This window comes from Netta rufina (genome assembly GCF_964035555.1).
Source record: "Netta rufina genome assembly, chromosome: 2".
Lineage (NCBI taxonomy): Eukaryota > Metazoa > Chordata > Aves > Anseriformes > Anatidae > Netta > Netta rufina.
In genome coordinates this window covers 9,648,541-9,673,389 of record NC_140124.1, presented here as the reverse complement: position 1 = coordinate 9,673,389, position 24,849 = coordinate 9,648,541, and the positions used below count along the sequence as shown (strand labels likewise).

At 39.6% G+C, this 24,849-nt stretch overlaps 1 protein-coding gene across 1 annotated transcript in view; it reads left to right on the top strand.

Moving 5' to 3' along the window:
• The window catches only part of PTPRN2 (protein tyrosine phosphatase receptor type N2), a gene marked incomplete at both ends in the record, with an annotated part of 643,308 nt that extends 622,346 nt beyond the window's left edge, over window positions 1-20,962 (top strand). Inside the window, 3 exons of the mRNA XM_084281525.1 lie at window positions 212-276; window positions 15,819-15,892; window positions 20,891-20,962. Coding sequence (XP_084137651.1) covers window positions 212-276; window positions 15,819-15,892; window positions 20,891-20,962 — 211 coding nt within the window. The remainder of the gene's footprint in view (window positions 1-211; window positions 277-15,818; window positions 15,893-20,890) is intronic.
• Window positions 20,963-24,849: the final 3,887 nt, after the last annotated feature.

The window sequence follows — 24,849 nt, the reverse complement described above, 5'->3', positions numbered from 1 at the left end:
ATCAAAACAAAGCCCTTGTATCCATGCAGGCTAATCTTCCTTGAACAACTTGTGTTAATTCAGGGCAAGCTCTTTCTCCCCTTCTCAGTACCCTACATTTCCCCTCATTCAGTCCTTGTGTAACAGTATAACATAATGGCAGGTACCTTTATGTTGAATCTAGATGCACATTGATAGGCCTTATTTTTTCTTTTTCCCTTTCTGTTGGCAGTGATGGTGCAGGAAGAAGTGGAACCTACATTCTAATTGACATGGTTCTCAATAAAATGGCTAAAGGTGAGAATCAAAAGGCTTGTTACTTCGTTGGTACTGAAAGATGTGCTTGTGTTGCCATGACAACGTGGGGAGCAATATTCACAGAAAACCTGAGAATAAATTAGAGGCAAATTGTACTTTTTCCTGAATGTTCTTAAGTTTCATTTTCATAGTGATTTCAAACAACAAACCCAAATGCAAATGCTTTGTGAATGAGCAGATGTTCTTGTGCTGTTGAGAACTATTTGAATTTTCTAACTTTACCATTTAAATAGTGCAGTTTTTAGAAGAAGATACTTCGAGGCTGTACAATTCTTATTTAGTGGTGTCGTTAGTTAGGTCCTGGGCTGCTTCATGACTATTGCCCAGAGTATTGTCATCTACTAAGCCACAATGGTCAAGCACATTTGCTTTTTCTTGTAGCTGGCCATTGGCACCATAGTGCCTAGAAAATCTGGTACCAGACAGGTCCCCATGCACAAGGTGCACAGATTTGCACAAATTTGTCTCTTTGGAAAATTGTAGTGCTCTGTTTGCAGTTCTGCCCCTCTATGTTCAATGTTGAACAACTTATTTAACTTTCCTATACCTTGGTTTCCTTGTCAGTGAAATGTGTTTCATGAAATAATGAAATGTCTTAATGTTCGTGTTAAAAGTAAAAATCTATAGATCCTCTAGACATTAGAATCATTATTTTTATTGATCGTTATATGGTTCACAATGAGAAGTGCTTAAGATACCCTGAAATAATCTCGGTATGATACAATTAAACCAAATTTTTAATACTGACACAGTCTTCAAAAGGAAGGAGGGTAAAAGTGGGCAAGTAAACCTGACTGTATGTTAAAAAGACATAATTGTCAACTTGATATATCATACCCCTTTCCCACACTGTTTATATTACACTGTCATAGAACTGCATTTTAAGAGGAAGAGTAATCCCTGAGGTTGAAAATAAAAAATTGTCATTAGCCTTTCTAATTCTTGTGCTAAGTTCTTAAGCTACCTTGATCTGCCATTGTGTGCAATGTGTTTGTGTTTAAAGAAAAAGGATTAATTGTAATAACATAAATTAATTTATATGAAATAATAAACCTTTGATTTCTAATCACTTTATGGTTGTTTTAAACCTTCTAAAGTAGTCATATTTTTAGATTTATTTTAAAAATATACTCCACACTTTGCAGTCATATATTGCATCCACATATCTCAGTCCTGTGGGACATAATGACCTGGTGCCCCATCAGAAAGAAGAATTTAGCATTTTTTCCTCTGTATTCTGAATGCTAATGTGTCTGGTCACACATGCACATAAAGGGGTATGTTTTCTGTCCATGAGCATCATAGGGAACTTGCTCCTGATGTTAAAAGAAGTTGGCCTTCTCTTCTCCTGTGTCTGCCTTCTCCTTAGCCCTGTCCTGGAGATTTTCCAGTGGGATGAGATCAGTTTTTCATGCTTACTGGAAAATAGGTTTTCCCTCAGTGAAAGAACATGGAGATATTTGCAGCACTTTTCCACGTGACAACCTAGTCTTTGAAAACAGAAGCAATGGTATGTAGTAAAATTAATGTACATCTTTGTTAGGTGTTTGTTCAGCTCACTTCAGTCGTCAGCAACAAGAAGCTGTAATGAAAACTAAATTTAAAGTATATGCAATTTACTTGCATAAAGAAGTAAATGAGAAGTATTTTCTAGCTACAGGCTTTCAGGCACTTAAGGGAGGGTTGACTTTGTTGTAAAAGCACTGAAGAATGCCATTTATTGACTCCATTGTAGCATGTAATGTCAAATTCCATTTTAAGTGCGGGCTTAGTGTTTCACAATACGAGACAAGTCATGTGAAACTGGCCAGAGAAAGGCGTCACAGGGCTTTTTGGAGATCGGTCACCCCCATTTTGTTCTTGACCTGCTCCCCTCTGCCGATGGGGGTGTGCAACGTGAAATCCCCTGACCTGGTGCTTTGGCTGGGGTTTAAATGAAAGATCAAAGGGCAGAGCGGGCATCTCAGCCCTGCTGAGGTGGGCCTTTCCCAGGCTGTCACACTGTGCGGCCGCCAAAGGTTTTGTTCGGGCGGGAATCGCGGCCCAGCCTGTGCGGCCGGGGCCCTCTTTGTCTGGCCTGAGAAGCTGGAGGCCCAGGTTGAGGATCCAATGTTCATCAAATGATCAAAGGCCTGAAGCCCTGGACATGAAATCTTTCTTTCCATTTCCTTTTCTTAGAGAATGAATTGCACGAGTGGCAAAGAATGCCGTTTCCAAAGCTTTTATGTGGAGTGCGAGGGCTAACTTCAGAGTCCTTCAGTGCTAAACATAAAAATGTAAGTGCACTTTCAATCTGGGCCCAGCTGCAAGGCCAGCATCTAGTAACATTTCTTTCAAAAAGGCTTTTAAGGATTAAGGCCTTCAGTCTTTCAAAAAAAAAAAAAAAAAAAAAAAAAAAAGGACTTTTAAGAATAAACTTAGAATAATTTGAGTTTCTTGTTCCACTGTCTGGTTTATTAGAAAGTAGACAATAATGCATTTTTAAATCAAAGTAAATACAGGAGTACTTAGTTTCGGCAGTGGGAAAGTAGAAAGCAATCAATAAATGCCTTGGCTCTTTAGTGGGGTTTTTAATGGGGTAGATGGAGAAAAGGAGCTCCTTTTTTCATGTAATGATTTACTTCCCTACATTCTCTTGGACAGTTAACTGTAAATGCTTTTGTCATTAACAATTTTTTCCCCTACCACTCATTGAATTAGTGCTAATACTTAGTCTATTAAGCATGTTATAAATTGGTATCTTCTACTATCTCGCCTGTTGCCGTGTCTCATGTTATTTTATACGCTGAAAACCACCGGGAAGCAACCTGCTCCTAAAGTAGGGAGAAAAAAATTGAGGGCTTTTGTGCTTGACATCTGCCACACCAGGCTGACGGCCCCAAAACAGGAATGGAACTTAAAAAAAAAAAAAAAAAGAAAAGAAAAGAAAAGAAAAGAAGCACCCTATTTTAGTGCATGATAAAGGTTGGGAGGGTGGCAATGTCTCCACAGGGTCCTTGTGTCCCCTGGGCAAGGGTTTGGGTGGCAGGAGGGCACACAGAGTCCCACAAGGATCCCTGTGCCTAGCAAGCCTGGCCTGGCCCCAGCTGCCTCACCGGCCCTTGGGCCTCCCTGAGGCTCTGCACGAAGGGTTTCCTGTTGGGTGGGGGTTTTAATGAATTTCTCTGTCCTCTCCACAATAAATATAATGGCTGCATCTGTGTATTCACTCCAAATAGCTACATTAAATAATCTTATTAGGTAACTGGAACAGTTCGAGAACAACGATGTCTATTCAGTCCTGTCATTCCTGTGTCGTGTCAGTGGAAAGTTTTAAATGCAAGTGTGTCCTTGTGTTTAGTTGTTCCAGTAACCCAGCAGTGCTATTTATCATGTAGTTTATTACCATAATTATTTTTATTGCTAGATTCATAAGCAGAATGGTTACAAGGCCCTAATCCTGTCCTCATCAAAGTAATAACAAAAACTATGTGGTAGAGACAGGTCTTCTAGTAGCATACTATTTTTACATGAATATGAAAATTGTAAGAGTTATCAAAGTTACCTCCAATTTCCCTGACAGACAGCTTAGGGCAAGTTTTATTTTTGAGTGAAAAGTTCAGAAATTATGTATTTCAACTGTATGTGCGCTTTCATGATTTAAATAAGTACAGAAAATGATAATTGATTGTTTTTGTAGATAACAATGCTTGCTGGATTTTTGACAGGGACTTTTTAAAGGATGATTTCTGCTGAGAATTTTAACATTCTTAATGTACTTACAAATTTTATCTTTTGTTACTAGGGAGGACAAACTGTTTTAGATGAGTCTACTTGATATTCCTTCCTCACCCCAAATTCAAAGTAACTCTGAGCTGATCAGTTTTGGGGATTTTTTGTATGTGATTTAGAGAAAAAGTGGGAAATTTATCATTTATTGTCTTTCCTGCAGGCATGTATTAGTAACTAAAAGTTTGATATATTTCAAAATACTTGTATTAATTTTTTCTGTCATGGAAAAGAAAAAAGAAAGATTACGGGTAAAAAAAGATTATTCCTACTTTCATTCTTCTGAACTGAAAGGCTTGGATAGTGTGGATAAAAGTTTGATTTTTAGATATTAATCCAGCTAGCAGCTGTTCGGGGTTTGCTGACCATCCATTTTCTTATGTTTGAACTAGCTGGAATGAGATGAGTGAAAGGGAAAGTAAATATGAATTTTAAAATCCTTTTAAAGTATTGATTTCAGAATTCTAAAACCCAGCAAAAAGATTTGATTTAATGAAGCTGAACCAATGGTTTCTTCTCTCCCATTCAAAACCCTGGATTATAATTGATGAGCGCACACACTCTGGCCTGGGCTGGCTGTGGAGGTTATCTCTGCAAGTCCTTTCCTTGCCCCCACTACACTATTGTCTGAGGGTCTTGTGAGTCAGCTCCTGAGCAGATGCAGTTTCTACCATGACATTTTAAGGCAAAACAAAAGATTCTCTAGTTCGCCTTCTGACTCATCATGATCAAATGATTTTGGCTAATCTGAACCCTTGCTGAGGTTTTGCTTATCTGCTGTGTGGATTTAACAATCATAATGAAGTTGTAGGGTTGGATCCTCTCTGAAAGGATTTTATGAAAGAAAATACTTGCCCATATTCATGTTAAAATGGATACAATCTGCTTATTCTTCAACCTTTATGCAAAGTCTGAGAATATTCTAGTCTTAAGTGTTAGAGATCCAAGTCAAGAGCAGTCTATTTCTGACATACTCTTGGTGAATGAGAAAGTATTTCTTCAGCCCATGATACAGTTTCTCCTGTAAATTTAAAACTTAATATACTACAAGTGTCACACAGTGGTTGAGAGAATATGTAGTGTAAAGGAGAGATTTTTTTTTTAAATAGTATTTAATGTTAAAAGAGAAAAAATTGGAATTAGAATTAATTGAAATTCTTGAGAAGAATTTACAGCAGAAGACTTTAGAATGTAATTATTTTCATGTTCTAAGTTTGAATCTATTCCATCACTGCTCTTTGAGGTTTGTGGGAGTTAGATGATTATCTCTAGGAAAAAATGCAGGCCGGTAAAGCCAAAAAAATTAGCTTTTGATTTGTGTGCTATTGTGCTACCCGCAAGACTGCCTCAGTTCTTAGCAGTGATGTTAACCATAGAATTCTGAAACGTGGCTATTTCATTTTCTGAAGGAAGTTCTTAGTGTCCTTGTAAACATATCATATGTTATAAGGCCTGTTTTTCAAGTGAGCTGCATTTATGTATTGTAACTTTTATGTAATGAGTTACCCTGGAAACACAATTAGGCAAATAGTGCTCATTGTTGCAGCGTTTCCCAGTAGATAATTAATCACAATGAGAGCTGGGCCCCCAGCTACATGCAAAAGTGTAAAGGGAACGTATAGGGCAGCTTTTTACAGTCCAGGCTGTGATGCTAAGGGAAACCTCACTATTTAGAAAAAAAAAAAAAAAAAAAACTGTTAAAAATAGTATTTGTTTCCTCTGCAAAATACATGTTGATGCGTAAACTTTTAAGGTTTTTTCACATTATTGACACTGTGCTCATTGATTAATAGTTCATAAAATTAAGATAAAAACCTAGCACATTCTACAAACTCTGGTTATAAAATGAATAAGTGACAATGGGGAAGGTGGTGTTGGTTGATGTTTCTTTGTGTATGTTGTGTGGACTGTGTTTTTAGATGGATTCCCAGATGGAATATAGAGATTTCAAACAAAAGCAAAGACATTATTGATGTAATTTCTTTGTAGGTTGGTTGTTGTTGTTTGTTTTTTTTTCCTTTTATACAGTTTAGTGGTGAGGCATTACCCTAAAAGAGCTGTATTTCTGACTTCTTTGCTGTTCTCAAGATTTTATTGAAAAAGAAGTGGGACTAGAAAAGTGTGGTAGAAAGCAAACCTAATTATTCAAGTTTTGGGGCAAATGAATTGTGAAGAAAGACTGATCAGACATGGACTATTCCTTGGGAAAGGGAGCACGAAGGGGGGTCCCCATAGAGCGTTAGGAGACCCTGAAAGGAATGTATTGATGTCAGTAAGCAGCTTGAGATAGTGACTAATTTGAAAACAAGAGGTCATTGACTGAAACTAAGGAGGAGACAAGCAGATAAGGAATTTGGGCAGCATTTTTTTTCACACAAAGTGTAGGTTAGAATATCGAAAAGTGGAAAAGCTGGTCATAGAAGTACAGTACTATCAGTTTGAGAACCAGCTGGGCAAATGTTTGGAAAAGGAGGGTTACACACAGAGTGAAGAACTATTTTGTAGTTAATCTCACGCAAGTAGTCTGTAGATGATTTGAAGAGAAGTGTTTAATTGACCAAGATGGTAGTCTTCTGACTTTGAAGGGTACAAAGTATATTACCAAACTAAAGTGTGATTATTCCACAGCTTCTAAAACTGGACCAGTTTAGTCACTTTTAAGAATACACTCTGTTAAAGAACAAATCCATAGTAGTTGCATCTTTTATACTCAATCCATGTACTGTCGTGAAAGCATTACCACCTACGTGCAACATGAAATGAAAGCAATGTGAAATGTAGTTCTTACAATTTAATAGTTGGACGTGGGCGAGCTGCCTCTGAGTGCCCTGCAAAGTAAATTCTCATTTTCCAAAGGGGACTCCAAGATTTCTTAGGGCAAACTGAGGCGCGTTTTCAGAAATGTGATTTTTGCAGTCAGCATCTTAACTTTGTTCACGTTTGACTCAGCACATGGAGATGAACTGCTTTTGAGGTAATTAGCTGACATTTTGTAGAAGAGGTGCTGAAGGAAGCAGATTGTTTAGAGCTCTATAGGAGCTGACACGGGGGAACACCTATACACAGGCAGTAGCAGCACATCCTCGATCCTTGCTGACTCATCATCCCCTTTGTGTGTGTGGGTGCACGCGTGCATGCATAAATTAAATTTAGGTGCATGCCATAGTATTTTCTAGAGTGATCATGGGTGATTATAGGATATCTGCCCATATACAGAATACAGCTTATTAACTTCTATTTCTCAAATTTAGTAATTTAGGCATATTCCTATTGCTTTTAGCTTTTGGATAAAATCTAGATGTAACAGAGAAACAATTTCTGTATGGTATAAACTGTGATTTGACTTAATCTCATGCACAGTGGAAGTGAGGATTGGGTCTCACATTAGCACCCATTTGCATGCAGTTACAGTGAGTGGTTTCTGCATGTTTTTTCTGCATTGACAAAGGATATTAGCTTAAAAACTGTCATGTCAGTAGTGAATTTCTCTCCCTGTAAATCACTGAATGCTCAGAAGAATTAGTGTCCTGTAGCAGTTTTTAAAATACCAGGCTGCTCCTTTTTCATTATCGCCTTCCTTTGGATTGCATAAAGCCACATAACTTACATTTATACATACAGGTTATGTTCAAATGCAGTTTTAAATTATTAATATAAAATATGCTACCAATAACACATTATGCAATGTATACTCTGTGTGCATGTGCATGAATGTCACAGTATTTTTCTCTTCTTCACTTTTATTACTTTTAGTACTCCCTTCTCCATTTGTATGCTTCCTTTGCCAACTGGGTTTTTGGATGGTGTTTTTTCTTGTTGTTTTGGTTTGTTTTATGGTTTTGTTTGGTTTGGTATTAATAATGGTAGTGAAATTTTAATTTGGGTCTTTTTTAGGTGTATAGTAGCACTTATGTATTTTGACTGAGAGTAAAGACTGTTCATAGATTCAGATATGGGTTGGGTCCATCCCTAACTACATACACACATGCACACAGATTTTGTTCATCTCAGAGAGAGTAAGTGTTTAGTGAAAATGCCAGCCTGAATGCATTTATCTTTTTTGTTATCTTTAAAAGTGAGTCCCTCATTGGTTCTTTAGCTAATGCTCATTTCTTTCCATGAAAAGCATCAAAAGATCCTCCTGGCCAATAGCAGAATTCCAGCAGCTACAGCAGTAGATGTCTGGATAAGTACAAATAAAACTTGGTTTTGGTTTTGTAGTTTGTAGCTGTTGTTCAGCTCCCCTTTTTAACTCTAATATTTACAGGTGTTTTTACTTACTAGGAACTCAGACAATGAAAGTTGAAGCAAGAAAATACTCTTGTTTTTGTTTGTTTGTTTGTTTGTTTGTTTTTGGTTGGTTGGTTTTTGTTTTATATTACAGCAGTTACAAACCAGCAGTTACAACCAGCAATTACTCTTACAAAACATTCTTCACTTCTGTGGTACTCCCTACATTGTACTGCAGATGGTTTATCTTTTGTTTGTGGTTCCTTGGTGCTTTTTCCTTTGCCATTTCTGTTAAGGTTTCCAAACCTTAGGGAGGAAGGGGAAGGCAGCAGCCACAGAGCACAGATCTCAAACACCATTAGATTTGACAGATCCCAGCATTCATGAGCCTGAAACCACAGTGCAAAAACTCATCTCTTTTCAACCCAGGTTCATTAGAGCTAACTTTAGCCATATAAACCATTTAATGTTAAGCGTCTCCCCTAACCTAGTTGTCTAGGTCTCCTCAGTTGCTGATGGAGAATGATAAACACCTCTGGAGAATAATTCTCAGGCAAATGAATTGCCCACCAGGGCTCTCCCTCTCTCTCTTAGCTGTTGGGAGAGGAGATGACTAACTCAGATTCGAACTTCAGGGATGGCTGGAATAGATAAGATGAGGCTGGGCCTTTGAGACTAAGCTAGTTAGTAAATACTACCAGTGTGCCATTAAAACTAATGGTCAGTGAAGAAGTGGTGTTACACTCCCCCTAGTTATGACCCTTTCTTCTTTAATCAGATTGAGTTTGCCCCTCATATGGTGTGATTAAATGTTTTGCAGCAACATTAGGCACTCAATGGGGCAAACACTGGCTGGAGCAGCTATGCGAGCTGTCCTTTACAAGCTGTCAGTGGGAAGCTGGAGGCATCTAGGGCTTTGGGGGCACTGCAAATCTACAGCATAGCCATACTACGTCCAGCTGGCTTGGGCGCTAGAAACACCATAGCTGTGACAGTGTAATAGGCTGTGAGTGCTGATTTACGTTGCTAACTCTCCAGAGAGCCCACTGCTGTTTCCATATACCGTACCACAGCAAGCTGTATAGATGTGTATTTTTTGTGTATTAGGTTCATGGCAGACCTGGCTCTAGGTAGTGTCTGTCCTTCTTCAGGAGGGGTCTGTCCTTGGTTCTCCACAGTTCAGTGTCTGTCTCCTTGCTAAGGCAAAGCTGAGTGCAGAAAAGGGCCAGAAAGTGTTGTGCTAAACCCGAGAAAGCCCATTTGTCAGAGTGTTCATGTGGGGAGGGAAGAAAGGGAGCACAAAGCCGCTGTGCACAAACCTGGTTTGGCCATGAAGCATCGCTTTTAGGTGTGAGTGTTGCAGTCATCACCCAACACAAAAACGACTTGTATTCTTCCTAAATGCAGACACACAGTGATGAGACAGCTGCTTGTCCTTGCTGACACCGTATTTTTGCCCTTATTTTTTCTCTCACTTGTATTCTCACTCTTTCGTCCTGTTAGATGCGATTCTTCCCCAGCGTTCCCGACTGCGTGACTCTGAGGCTAAAAGGCTGCCGATCAGCAGCCTCTTGCAAATATTAATTGGATCTTTTTCAGCTTCTAGCAACATCAGTGGAAAGAACGGTATTAGGGACCCTTCCTTCAAGATTTTAACAAGCTGCTTTTTAATCTGACCTAACAAGTTTCTTTGCACTTTTAGGCCTAATTCAAAATCTGTGAAATGTAATAAATATCAAAACATGCATTAAGAAGGTAATATCTGACTAGAATGAAACCAAATACTTACTGCCGCATAAATAAAGTCACTTGACTGGTCATTTCTGTATTCCCCTTACTACCCTTTTTTTTTTTTTTTCTGTTGGGATAAATGCTTCTTCCCACACAGATCATCATCGTCACCTTAAGAAGAAATGGTACCAGTACTAATAATCCCATATTTACAACTGCTTGCCATGACTCATACATCATATATTCAGCTTTGGAATCACTTTATGATCAAGGGGATCAGAAAGAGGGCTGAGAAAGGTGCAGAGGGTATTGAAAAAACAACAACAAAAAGAGTATTTATCTCAGTCCTCACCTCTCTACTATCCAAGTAGCTTGTAAACGGATTTACCTTTATAACAATTAATTAGGTAGGAAAAAAATGGATCATTTTATAGATGATGGTGTGAAACATAGGGTGAATTTAATGATTTAACTAAAGTGATGTGGGAAGTCAGAGTCTCAGGCTGGGAGAGAAGTCAAATGTATCTAAACATAGCACCCTAATGACCAAGCTACCATGTAGGTTTCACAGTAGCAGATTTATAGCCATTCTGCAGACTTATAATTGTATCTTTTTGAGGATATGTGCCTGTAGATCTGAAAGTTTTTCCCGGCTAGAAAAATCCTTTTTAATGTAATATTTATGAGTGATACATATTTGTGAAACATTCACAAAGAAAACTCCTCAGTTTGGGTAATTTAAAAAGAAACCCCCCACAAATAACTGCTTTGATGAAGTATTTAAGGATCATTTTATTTTTATAAATATACAGAAAATTCAGAGCATCTAGAATCTAAAATATTCCTTTTAATATAGTGCTTTAATATAAAATTCTATCAGTTTCACAGAATCTGTGCTGCACTTTTCATCAGTAATGAATAAAATAGGATTTTTGACTTTGCTTTCAGTGCAAGTATATTCAAGCTTATTACTTAAAAATAAAATCTCAAAGCTTGCTTCAATTAAGCCAAAATTTTCAATCTTATATTTAACAAATGCTGAATATTATTTTAACTGGGAAAAAAAATCATTGTGCTTCCAGGTGCACGATCTCTGTAGTTTCTTAATCTCAATAACACTTTTTAATGATACACCATCATCATTTCTTCCCAGCTGATATGTTAAAACACATTGCACCTCTCTACAAACTTTGTCACATTCCTGTACCATCATGGTGGCCTCAATGCTGCTGCAATGTGGAAGGGATTATCCTCCACCGAGTGCTTCTCATGTGTCTTGTGCCTTTCAAAACTGGTCCCCTGCCATGTTTAGGGGGAGGAGACAAGAGGAAAGATTTCATTATTATAGTAATAAAGCTAACATTAGGTAATTCGTAATAATTTTAAATATTGCGAGCTGCTGATGATCACCTTGTGGAGTTTATTGCAGCAGTATTTGGCTAGCTTGTTTTTTATTGCATGAGGAATGGGAAATTCAACTTTTTCCGTGTTTTCATGACATGCTGGATACTCCACTCGTGCGACTGTCTAAGGGCAAACACTTTAACCCCTTGAGGTCTGCTAATCGGGAGCACCAGCTGTTAAGTGCCAGTGTGCTTCCTGCATTGGTGCCTGCGGGAAGAGTACGGGTTAAAAAGGATATGACCCTAAACTTCAGAAACCGCTGCTCTCCTTGGGGGCAAAATATAATTCAGCTTGCATCTTCTCTTGCTTTCTCTCCGTGTATCCATGTGGTTCTGATGCAGATTGTTGTGCACTCACTGTGAATGCTTAAAGCCTTGAGAAAGATGACAGTTAATTGGTGAAGTTAAAATCTGCCTTGCACTGGTATGGAAGTGTTTTTGTAGGTATTTGCTCAGCTAGCTCACTGAGCTGCTGAGGGCGGGGGAAAGGCTATGAGCATCTTGCTCACAGTGAATTATTGCAAACGTGTTCTGTGTGTTTGTGGGTTTTTATTTTGTTTTGTTAAAAAATAAAAAAAAGGGATTGCATGGATGATTTTTTACATTACTACCAGTACAATGTTACTTCAGCCTCACTCTACATTACAGTCTTCCATTCATTTGAAGAAAGCAATGAAATTCCATGTGAAAAAGGAACCTATCACAAACAGAACTCAAATTTAATCCCTATAGCATAAAATACAGTTAGAGGTGAAAAGGCAACTATTATTCTTTAAATGCTCACCCTTTATCCCCCTGTTATTTTCTGAAACAGTAGCATTGTTAAACAAACATACATATTGGAGGGGCAAAAAGATAAAAAATCTTCTGGTTTGGACATATTTTGTGTTTTCTTACAATTTTCTGCAGAGCTGTCCAGCCTAGTATTTTTAACCCCTCCTCTAGATTATTTGCTGCATGATAATAAATTAATGTATATTAATGAAAGTCTGTCACTAGACTTCACAGTTCAGTAGCCTGAGGAAAACATTTCCGGTAGTGGGATATCCTTGTAATCACTGGGGCAAATTCTTCCTGCTTTTACTCTAAAACATTATATCAAATTTAGTTTGTATGTGGGGTTTCCAGATAAGCAATGTTTAAAATACCTTTGTAGCGTGTGAATATTTTGGGGCCATCTCAGTAAGAACATGGTTTGACCCTAATGTCCTTAGATGCAATTTCCCTCTCTCCAAGTGTCGTGTAATAATACATGGTGCATTCTGTCACCTGAAATGGCTTAAAAGCATAAATAAAGTATTATTAGGTACTAGAGAATGAAAACATGTTATACTGTGCTGTTATACTCCCAGATTAAAAGGAAAGCCTCAGCATGGCAAAGATGTTGAATTTGTTGCATATTGCAATAAAACAATTCAAAAGAGGGTTGAAAGCTCCGACTGCAGTCAAACACTGAGCTCCCATCATCTGTGAATGCAGGTTGGGCTCAGGCCTCCCTTTATGCCTCGAAAATATCTTCTTTCTCTGCCTCTTGTCACCAGAGAACTTTCTACAGACTACTGCACACAGTGGAAGGGAGCTGAATTTACATAATATAGCAGCAATCTAACATAAGTTTGAATAGAACAAAAAAAAAAAAAAAAAGCTGTCATCACAAAATGAGGTTTAATAGTGGACTTGGAATATATACATTTAAACTCATTTGTTTTAGGCACAATAAGGGAATAGATGGAGAACATGTAGTTGTGGATGCGGAAGAGGAAGAGAGGTTTGCTAATGTGGAGGGAAAGCAAGTCAGGCTGGCTTCATCCTGTGTTGTTGATTTCATCTTTTTTGCTGTGAAGTTCCTTGTTCCAAGATATTTTTCTTCCAAAACAGCTCACCATGCTTGCAGCACTAGGTTTTGGTGATCAGCTTCTTTAGGGGCTCAGGTACTTCCCATCATCAGAGTATCAAAGGCATGCAGAAACATTAAAAAAAAAAAAAAAAAAAAAAGGTAGCAAACCGATCTTGGCCTTTGCTTTGCCTTGCCTCTTTGGGCAAAACCATGCTTTGCTCACTTTTTGTTTTCTATTAGCTGTGGCTGTGGACATCAGAAGGGCTTGAGGGTGCCATGCTAATCACAACCCATGGGTTTGGGAACAATGATCAGTAAAAAACGTTGATTCAGATTTGTACTGGCAAAACACTTCAAAGCAAACTTCCCATTAAGCACACTGGCCCACCAGGACTATTCTCATGTTCCAGTGCGAAAGCATATTGCTTTGGTGTTTTGCTAAATCAGGGTTTTATGACCAGGCATTGTTCATACTATTAGGCGTGTCATTCTGTTAATGATGATAAAAAAGTAAGCAGCAGTTCACTAGTGAACGCCTGCAATCTGCATCTCCAAGATGGAGGAATTAACTCTTTCAAAGGCAGGCTCAGGAGCCTGTCTGGCCAATAAGGAGTGTCATGAGGTCTTGTCATAAACCTTTTCCCAGTTCCTAATGTGTTAATGTGTTGTCCTGAGGCTACAGGAGTTTCAAATAAAGAGCATCCCTCGCTGGAGGGGGAACACAAGTGTCTGCAGCCACAGGGAAGCCCACGTGACACACGAGCATGCCAGCTCCATTGGGAGAATCTTCTCCAGGTTCATCCTTGCAGCACGCCACGGAGGCTCGTACAGGACCACAATTAACCTTGTCCATGGATGTCAGTGTCTCATATCTTAATTTCTGAGAAAGAGAATTCCTTTTATGTTGAACCAAGATGATTTTAATTCCTGGGAATTTAATGAGGCCACTAGTAAGGCTGTAAAGCACGTGCGGTACTCATATTGCTCTGCTCCCATGGAAAGCTGTAATGGAACAGGAAATTCCTACCTAATTTGTGCGTGTGTGAGAACAAACACTGAAATGAGCTACTGTGTTACACCAGTGCTAGGGTTTACAAAGGTTCTACCTTTACCGATGATTTCCAGATGAATTGCAACTCTAAAACCCACAACACACTTAAGGTATAATTACTACTACTACCACTGTTTTTAGACTTTAAAGCATATGTTGGTATGTATTGTGGTCCATTGTAAGGATGCGTTTTTTGTTTTGTTTTGTTTTTACTTTAAAAAAAAAAAAAAAGTTTACTACTTTGTCCAGCACACTTTCCCATAAATTCCTGTACATTGTATGGGGGGGTGGGGAATGGGGCATGGGCAATGTGTGATGCCTCAAACCATGGCAGTTAGCAAAAATATCTATATCAGATACCTTTTCTAAGTTGTCACTGTTATATTTACTGAATGAATTCATTCCATTTCTGATACAGCTGAAGAACGTATTTTCAAGGAGGCACTTGCTATTGATTATCCTTCTAGAGCTGCCCTGGAAGAATGTGCAGACGAGGGCAGTAGGGGATGGGGGAGTGGATATGGGGCAGTCACACCATGGTCAGGGTGACCCTCTGCCCACCTGCCTGATGCCTTGGCACTGCAAGATGTTCTTGCAAGGCGCAGAAGGGGACCAGTACGAGAGAGCCAAACTCTAACTCCTCAGCAGTGAGGGTTTCCAGCCCTGCTTCTACTCTTGCAGTTCATACAGGGATTGACAGGAGGAACCCAAACTCTTATTTTCTCTCAGTCCCCTCCAATAGCATGTATCTGGTTAGGCACTCAAGGAAAATGAGGGGGAAACATCTCAAACTGAAGAGGAAATTGAGGAGGAAAATGGCACTGCACTGTCCCCTTTGTTTCTCCGGGTTATGATGAGAAAGATGAGGACTCACTTTGCTCTTCACAGATGATGTTTTAGAAGAAAGTTCCTCCATTTGCACTGAGGCAAGAAGCCAGTCCCCACTGCAGTTAGGCTCTGCCTGCCTGTTTCCTGCATCCTGGCCTTGCTGTTCAGCACTGGCCAGACACTCAAAGTAAAACCTAAAGAAAATGCCGTGGGTTTTGCTATCTCAAACAGCACTCATGCAGCAAGAGGCTGCCAGGTGCTGAGCTAGGTCTTTAGCTGCAGGTGGCAAAAGTTCACCTAAATCTTGTTTTAACGGCATGAGTATTTGCATGGGTCGGGCCTACTCTTAAAAGTGGCAAAGGGGCACTTGGTGGCATGACCACAGCAGCCCCTGAGGTTCTGCTAAATATATTCTGCTCTAGGTACAGGGGGGTTCTTAAGAATTTGTTTTTCTCTGGCTTTTCATGAATTAATGTTAATAAAAACTGCCCCTACGTCTTATTTTTCTATATGAACACAAAAATTGCAGCTGCCTGCCAAGTCTGTTGAGAGATGGATGTAATAATTTTCAATCGGACTGTTAGCCCAAAGGGAACCTGATAGCAAGAGATTGACAGATGCAGCATGGATTATCTTGTGCTCTGAACTCAGCCCAATTTGTGGTTTGTTGCAGGTGCTAAAGAGATTGATATTGCTGCTACCCTGGAGCACTTGAGGGACCAGAGACCAGGCATGGTCCAGACAAAGGTACTGTCAATAAATCCACCGGGATTTTAAATACATTAAAGGTCTTTCACAGTAGTTGTTTTCATGACAGAAGAGAGAGGGTATGACCTAATTTAACACAGGTCGCTTGCTGATTACTCTGTTTGGCTTCCTACCAACTGAGGTTTATTTATGCTGAAGATTTATCTAGGCTACTTTCTTTGGTGTTTACTGCTCTTTCTTGTAACATCTCCAACATCTATCTTGATTACCATATATGAAGGGCAATCAAGACAGCACTGTATAGTCTACTAAGGAAAATGCGTACGTGAAAAAAATGTTCTTGCTTAAATCCTGAATATGGATTGTTTTATTAGAGCATCTCTGCCTAACTGTGCATGTAATATTTTTAAAAGGCTTCAACTCATTAAAGAAAGTGTAACTGCTGATGCTTTTTTCTGAAAAGGAAGTTTTGAATTAAAGAAAATACAGTTTTGAGGGAAATCAAGTCATTTTTAGTATCACTGAAGAAAAAGCTTATGCCATGCCTAAAGCAATGTCCTTTATGGATGTAGCATGGTGACTGCATTTATACCCCATGGTGAGTTGAATATCTTACGCTATAATGACTGTCAGTTGTAATAGTCTCGAACTTTTATGTAATTTATAACTTTTAAAGATAGCTGATATTGTGATTGTAGTTCCTTACATCAGGAATGAAACTTTCTATTGTGATTCTCAGTGACATGTGGAATATTTTGGGTATTTGCTGCAAGTTAAGAGCTTCAAATATGACAGTAAAGAAACCTGTTCATAACATAGAGGCCAAATAAATCTGAATATGACACTGTAAAATACTGAATGAAAGTTATAACCCCAAACTGAGTATCCAGAACGATGTGACAGCACTCTGTCTTGGTCAGGCAGGAACTGATAGGAACATCTGCAGCATTTAGGGAGTTGCAGTTGCTGAGGGACAAAGGTGAAATAAATCTGTTTTGCAGGAATCATTGGCTCATAACTTTTTCTGAATCTCTTCTTAATCATTTTATCTTCCCACTAATATTAGAAGTGATGCTGCAGAACAAGGGAGGGGTGGGGAAGGAAGGATTAATTATTATTTACCAGTTAAGTAAGTGCATGAAAAATTAAGATGAGCCAGCCAAAGCTAGCTAAGCTTTATTAGCAAGCAAGACAAAAAATTGCACAAATCTTTCTTCTGCTTTGATTATTCAGACTGAGAAAAAAAAAAAATGGATATAGCACACAGCATCCAATGTCACATATATTTATTCTGTGGAAAGATGCAAGTCCTGAGCTACTCTGTAAATGCATCCAATTTATATGGCAGCTCTGTAGAAATACAGAGCTCTGATTCTGATTTGTCTCTCAGTTCAGAGAAATTACAGTTTGTTGCCTTCAACAAAAGAAAAAAAAAGCATAGCTCTGGTACCAAAGAATGAGGTTATGTGAACAACTTCTTTTACTTAGCTCAGAAATAGTTACCCGAGTCCCATGAAAAGCTCACTAAAGACATGTTTCTCCCCTCCAAACATTTATCTGGAAGAGCTCCAGAAAGGCAAATGTATCCAGTGGTTTCACCCAGGATGAAAAATTTTCTCAGGATATTGCTTATCTCTCCTCTTGCTCCTTCTTCCATCATTGTCATTTTCTCAAAACCACCCAAATATTCAAGCTAATGTCTTGCAAATTATAAATATCTGGTTACATGCTAGCAAGGCACTATCCCCAGAGAATTTTTCTGACGGATTTAAACAAACCCCTGTGCTTTCCCAGCTGAATACAAATGAGGAATATTAGACTCCTGGAGTAATTTAAAACAATGGATTAAAAGTCAGGTTAGAAATGCCAATTACAGAATATCCCTAGGCAAAATAAACACCAACTTACTTTAGCAATGTTATTGTGTTTCCAGCAGGCAGCGCTCCACATTTTCAATAAGCATGTGAAAGATTTGTTTGCAACATTTTGTCTTCTGGTAGGGATCTTTAATTCAAAAGCACTGTATATAATAAATGGTAATGAAATTATCATAACGACATTCTGCATTTCTGAGAAGCATAATAGAAGGTTTGTGGTTTTGTTATTTTTTTGCAGGGGAATTGTAAAATAGAATTGATATGCCACATGTGAGAGGAAAAAATAATGAAGGAGGAAGTGTATTCTCTGTGATGAGAAAAATATTCTTCATTTTCTTTTTCTCTCTCCTGTATCTTTCCATGTGCAATCTGTAATGTTTAGCTGAGGTTCTTTATTTTGGCATATATGCTGCATGCACCTACTGTGTTTTCCAGGGAATTTTTATTTGAAGACTTAATGAAATGAAGCTTTTTTCTTTTTATCTAAATATATTACTTCTAAATATATTAATGTTGCCTCTGCATTATAGGTGGACTGACAACACGATGTGCCTGCCCAGCTCTGTCTTCTAGGCAAAGCCTAGAAATACCTAGATATTTCTGTTTCTGATAGCCTAGATATCTAAGTCAATCTTGTATATGTGAGTAGTGCATGTGAATGAGCTGTACAAAATATCAAACTAAGCCTCTTTAAAATTGCTATTACGTCTATCTATCTGTGGTTGCTCTCATGCAGTGGTGCGGGAGGGGTGTGAAGGCTTTTCTTTGGAGGGTGGGGACACACATCAATGGGAGCTGCACAGTCTGCTGCTTGCCTGTGTGTATTGTGCAGAAAGAAGGAGGGGGAAGAGCTCAGTTGCACCATCCCAGAAAGACCAAGTCCTCACCTCGCCTTCTTTGTTGTCCCCTTTATGGCAGTTTCACAGTCAGGTTTGAGCTCTGGCTGTAAAGATGCTCTGATCAGCCTCACTGATTTAGGGTCACGCCTAATGAAAGGTGCTGGACTCCACTGAGCTTGTCTCCAAAATCCACGTCTGAAATTGGGAGTTGCTGTTAATCAGTCCAAGTCCTCATGTGGCATAGCAGCTTCTCCATGGTGTAGTGATGCCCTGTGGGGCACCCATCAGTGAGAGGCAGAGTTGCTTGAGGTCCCAGGTCTCCAGGCTGGCAGCTCTTCACAATGAGGTGGACATGTGTCGGACCAACAGGGCTTAAGGGCAGATTTCCTGAGCGAAAGACTTAAGAGTTATTTTCAGCAATGGGACTATTATTAAAGTATTGTAGTCCCTATATTACAAGCTTTTCCTCGCAGTAAAACACTCGGATGAAGGGCACGTTAGACAGCCTCACTGCCATGGCACCAGTTTGGTTCTGGCATGGCATGTCCAGATAAATGCCTCCTTTGCCTCCTCTGCCCTCCAGCTACTCTCACGCATTCGGTGAGAGTATATTTTGATTCTTGCTCAAAATATAACTGCTACTCCTGGATGGCCACCAGCATTTCCAGCGTCTCCTCTAATTGCAGAGACCTTGAGGCAGGCACAGGCAAGCGTATACACCATTTTCTGTGCCTAATGAGGGTGAGTCCTACTCTTTAGGGTGAATTGATGTCTGATTGAAAACTGCTGGATGCAGTCCAGCAAATGTGCAAGGATGCCACTTTGACAGCACCAGGCAGAGAGCAAAATCCGTGAACGTTGGTTTCTCTGAGAAATTATTCTCAGTTTTAAACTTCTTTTTCCTCTCTGGAACTGTGCTTCATGTCGCTTCTCTCTGAGGCATCTCCACACAGGAGATTATTCTGAAGTGGGGTAAGACAGGGCAGAGAAGAGTGGTGATGTAAAGCAAGAATTAGAAGTCAGCCATTTATGAACTACAAGTTGTTTACTTGTAATTTGTTCTCTCATCCTTGCTGCAGATTTCCACTGTTGCAAGTGAATGCTATTAATCCAGTAATCAGCTGTGGGGTTGGCTGCATCCTGCAGCTGTGTGCCACTGCTGCATCCATACCTGCGTTCTTCCTACACAGCCCTGGCAGCTCCTGCTGGAGGCACCTGCTGGACCATTCACTTCCTAATCGGAGGCACAGAGAGCATCCCAGCAGCGATCTTTGCAGGGTGTATATCAGACCTCGATTCTCAAAGTTGGTTCTTCCAACGCTCTTAGCCCCCATTGGCTTAAGCTGCTGGAGCACTTCTAGAAAATCTCAATAGTTTTGCACAGTCCGTGAATGGTATCCTGAAGTTGCTTATACTCCAAGTAAACCATGCACATTTCTTTTTCACTCTGATAAGAAACAACCAGAAAATCATCCTGTCAGATATCTCAGTAAGCTAAATTTCTGAGAAGGATTACTTGCTTAGAAAATACACCACCTGTTAACCTTGAGGAAGTAAAGCTCCTTTGTCCTTCTGTAGGACTAGAGAGTTCAAGAGCATGTTAGGGACACACTTAGATGTTGTGGCCATGCCTGCCTGTGTCCTTCACACCTCTGTTAACCCAGCACAGAAATCTGTTAGTAAGTTTGGTTTTATGCTTACAGTAAATTTGTAGCAGAAATGTTCCCAAATATTCCCTAAGCAGAAATAAAGTGGACTAAACATTGCTAGGTAATTTGTGGGTGCAGAAGAGTAGTTAAAAAAAAAAAAAAAGGAGAAAAAGAAAAATAACGGGTAAAGGAAAAAGCAGACATTGTTTTATATGGTAGATATAATGTGAGGAAATAGTTATTTAGCTGATTTCTGCTAGAAATAGTCCTGAGAGAAGCCAAAGACTCTCCTTTGCAGCATCTCACCTGTTTCATATCTCAACTACGTTAACAAGTTTCCATCTTAGTGTCAGAAGGAAATGGCTGGTGATCAACTACTCCCAAATGCTTCTGACCAAGCAATCGCAATACATCATCGTGTCCCAGTAGCTTAGTTTGTGCTACCAACATTTTTCTCCATTAAAATGACTGGTTTCAAGATGCTGTCAAACATGTTATATAGCATCAATAATCCCTAAACATTTCACTCTTTTCCATTGCAGTGTGGAGTTCATCCTGCATATTCATATTTTCAGCAATGTCTTGAGGATGCTCGGCTGCAGAACAGTGCGCCAGGCTGTCGGAAATTTTTTTTGTTTTATTATTCAGTGTATGCGTTTGCTCTCTCCGCAGGAGCAGTTTGAGTTTGCTTTGACAGCAGTTGCAGAAGAAGTGAATGCAATACTCAAGGCACTTCCACAGTGAGCAGCTCGTTCTCCCGGAGGTTCCCGCAGGATCCATTCCTCGTTTCCTCATCCTCGGTCCCTGTGAATGTTCTTGAACACCATGACCTGACCTTAACTGTGTATCTTCTGTTGTAACCACATAGTGATAGGGTCCTTACAAACTCCTTTAGCTGGTAAAAGTTCAACAGTTAGAAATGTGTATTCTGTTTTTTGGGTTTTAAAATAAATTTTAAAAAGTACATTGAAGCCTCGGATTAAGTGACAGAATAGACCATCTAATTCCTTTCACATCCTGGAAGCCCTGAATGTCACTCTCTGAAAGCACACATTCATGTTCTTAATAGCAAATATACAGTATTGTGGGTAATTAGTGCAGTCAATATAGTCTCAGAAAACAGTGTTTTGTTATATTTTGGAACTCCTCAAAGGCTGAACAAGAGTGGGGGGCCTGAAAGGGATGGTGATTGTTCCTACACAATGCCGAGTGAGGGCACGAAGCAGTGCTGAGGGTGTGAGTAAACACAGGTCCAGGCTCTGGCAAAGGGAGCTTGCACCTTCTCATGCTGGGCTTTGGCAAGCAAACATTTTCTTAACTGTTGTTTACTTTTCAGCTTTGTGCTGTGAATGGAAGAAAATCTGAGCTATAAGTAAATAGGCCTTCACAGTTGTTGCAACTGGGGAGAACAAGCTGGTCACGTTAATGGGAACCTGGGGGACAGTGAGCACGGCAGCTCTGGCCGGGTACCTACAGAGTGGAGCAGGCGAGCGTAGACGCACTTCCAGGCATCAGGTACATGTCCAGAGCTGGTATGGACACAGATTCTTGACTTTATGGGATTACTGAGGAAGAAAATGGGACTCTCCTCTTTATATTTTTGCATTTCCCTCTGTAAAGCTGTGCTGTGCCATCCTTTTCAGCCAGGGAAGTATATTTCTATAAAAGCCTGGCTGAAAATGCAGAATCACAGGTCTGCATTGTATGATCCTCATTGCATTTGTCTGAGCCAGACATTTGTTGCACCTTTCTGCTCTTTCCTTGTTCTGAATGATGCCTACTTTAACTATTAAGGGATAAAGAAGCACACAGTTTGAATATCAGAGATTCTTGTGTTCTCAAAATCCTAATGCCTACTGTTGTGAAGTAATGCTAAAATATGTCTGTAAATGGCTTGGTTATGCAATTCTGCTTATATGAATTCACAGTTTTAGTTGTGGCACTCTGCTAAAGGGAATGAAACTACTGATGGCAAGTACTCTTATTTGTTTGAATGTAGGGCCAGAGAGTAACATTATCAAATGTTCTTAGGTGATATAGGCTCTGAATTTCATTTTCAAAAGTGAACACTTGGACACTTTTTCATACGCTATTCTACATTTCTGTGATTTAAGAATTTATTTTTTTCCAAAATCTTGACAGTGTTGTATGCTTGAAACTATATTAGGCTAATTGATTTACCTCAGCACTGGAAAATACAGAATTGAATTGAATTTAGGAAGGGGGAAGCCTTTATAAATTTATAATCAGTGAAATGTTAAAAATGCAATATTGGAGAGTTTTGATGGCACAGAGGTAACAGGCATCTATCAGAATCAACCATGTTGCAGTTTTGTGTTGTAGGTGTGAATATTGGTGATTTCTTCTTTTTAGCAATTAAAGAGTTATTAAAAAAAAAAAAAAAAAAAAAGCAGAAAACTTGTTACTTTTCTCCATACTTTTCTGTATGCTTTTCTTGGTATGTGCTGTTGCTTAATTTGTGCATCCCATTACTACAGCAGTACAGAGCAGTTACTGCAGATGCCATCATCCTCTTAAGTACACATACTGTACATTAAGCCACATGTTTATTTTATGGCCTAAGCATTTTAGAGCTTTCCTAGCAATAACTAAAAAAACTAATGGAGTATGAATGAGAAAATTGCCTTTTTCATTTGATAATTTAGGTTTAACAGGATTCTTTTATTACTTTAGCTAACACAAAATTGCAGATCAGGGCAGATGAGATCTGTTTGAGCAGTATCAGCAAGTGTTTGAAGTAGATTTACTGTGAGCCATGTACTGCATCTTTCTGAAAATACAGGTAGTTATATCCATACAAACAGTCCAAGGACTCAAAATTAGGGCATCCTAAGCCAAGCCCTCCCATTGTCAGATAAAATTATTTCCCAGTGCAAGATGCTGTACCATTACCTACTGCCAATGGGATAATGGGTTTTTAGCACAAATTTCTGCCCTGGGATTCATTAGTGTTCGCCTTCTGACCGTCCCTGTGCATACTACAAACATGGCTGACGAGCCGTTCGTTTGCACTTCAGGAATATTTTTTAATTGTTCTTTTGCAAATATTTGCATTTCATAATAGCAATTTCAGGGTGATCCCTATTAATTCACAAGCAGCTGAGTGTGAGACTAAAATATTGGTCTTCAGGCTTTGGAGTTTATCTAGCGTAAATTAGAGGGCATTAATCTTCCCCAAGGCTAATGGGGCAGGGATGTATTGTTTTATTCATACTGGTAGCCTGGTTTACACAACAGAAGGATGCAGTGTTACTTAGAGGGTTGGGATATCTCCCACTGAATGTCATTGACAATCCTGTTATTTCAGCCATGTTTTGCACAGTTCTTCCACAAAAAGGTGCCAGGCTTATTCTGTTGAATGTAACTTACCTCGCAGATTATTTCATCTGTGCAAGTAGGATATTGTTGATACCTCTCACTAAATGCCCTGCTTCTGGGGGTGAGCCTTTGCTGCAGAGCCTACAAATGAAATGTTTCCGTTGCACCAGGGTGATCCGGAGGGGTTTGACAATCCATTTTCTGGGAGATGCCAAAGCCATGGAAATACAAACCTGATGAACCCCAGAGATAGATTTCTCATGCGGGGCAGGTATTTCTTTACCCTTCTCACTGCAAATGGGCAAAGGATGTTGTTCAGGCTGCCCCAGGCCAATTAACACTGGAGGTGGGACCTGCCCCATGTTCCCTCGCAAGTGAAGTTGAGCAGAGCTTCTTCCTGGAAGCCAAGATGATAAAAGAGCCCAGGGTCAAATGAGACCCACACTTCTTCCCCGTTCAATATTCTGCTTGATCTTTAGTAAACGGATTGTGATTGAAGCTTGTGCTGGTGCCTGATGCTCAGCCATAAACAGCATGTGTTTAATATTGACTGTCCTCGTGTTCTTGATGAAGACAAATTGAATCTACAGGTGCTGTTTATGCAGTTGAACTTTTTAATGACATTTAAGAGGGGAACTGCAGGAGGATGATTTAACCCCAGTGCTCAGTTTCCTTCCTCACTATTCAAAGCAGAGGGAAAATAACTTCTCCCACAAGCATGGCAGTGAGCATGGCTGGTTGGCACCAAGGATGGTGGTGGTGACTGGACCATAAACCCATGCTTACGTAGTCCCAGAAGGTGTCAACATGTTGGATGGGGAGGTGGTTGTCACCAATTGTCCTCTCCAGTCTTCACCCTTCCCACAACATGACCAGAATTTGGAGGGACAGAGGGAAAAGACAGCACAGTTACCCAAAGCCCAGATGTTTGGGGTTTGGCACTTGCCAGGGGGAAAGCAGCGTGGGTTTTGCTGTCAACTGCACTTGTTTCAGGCATGAATTCTAACCATTGCCCTTGACCATCATTTGTGGGGGAACCTGGTGCAGCCTGGGTAACATCCAGTGGAAGTCCTGGGCAATCCTGAGGGCCAAGAATGAATTGAAAATCCCAGAAAATCCCATTTCCAAATCTTAATTCAGTAGCAAAACATGCAAGATTATTTTTATAGATGCTACTAATGGTTTAAGACACTTTAAAATATTTTTTAAAATCTACACCAATGCCTAAACCTTGTTCCTGTCTCTAGCACGCATGCAGAACCAATCTCCATCCATCCCCAGGGGAATGACAG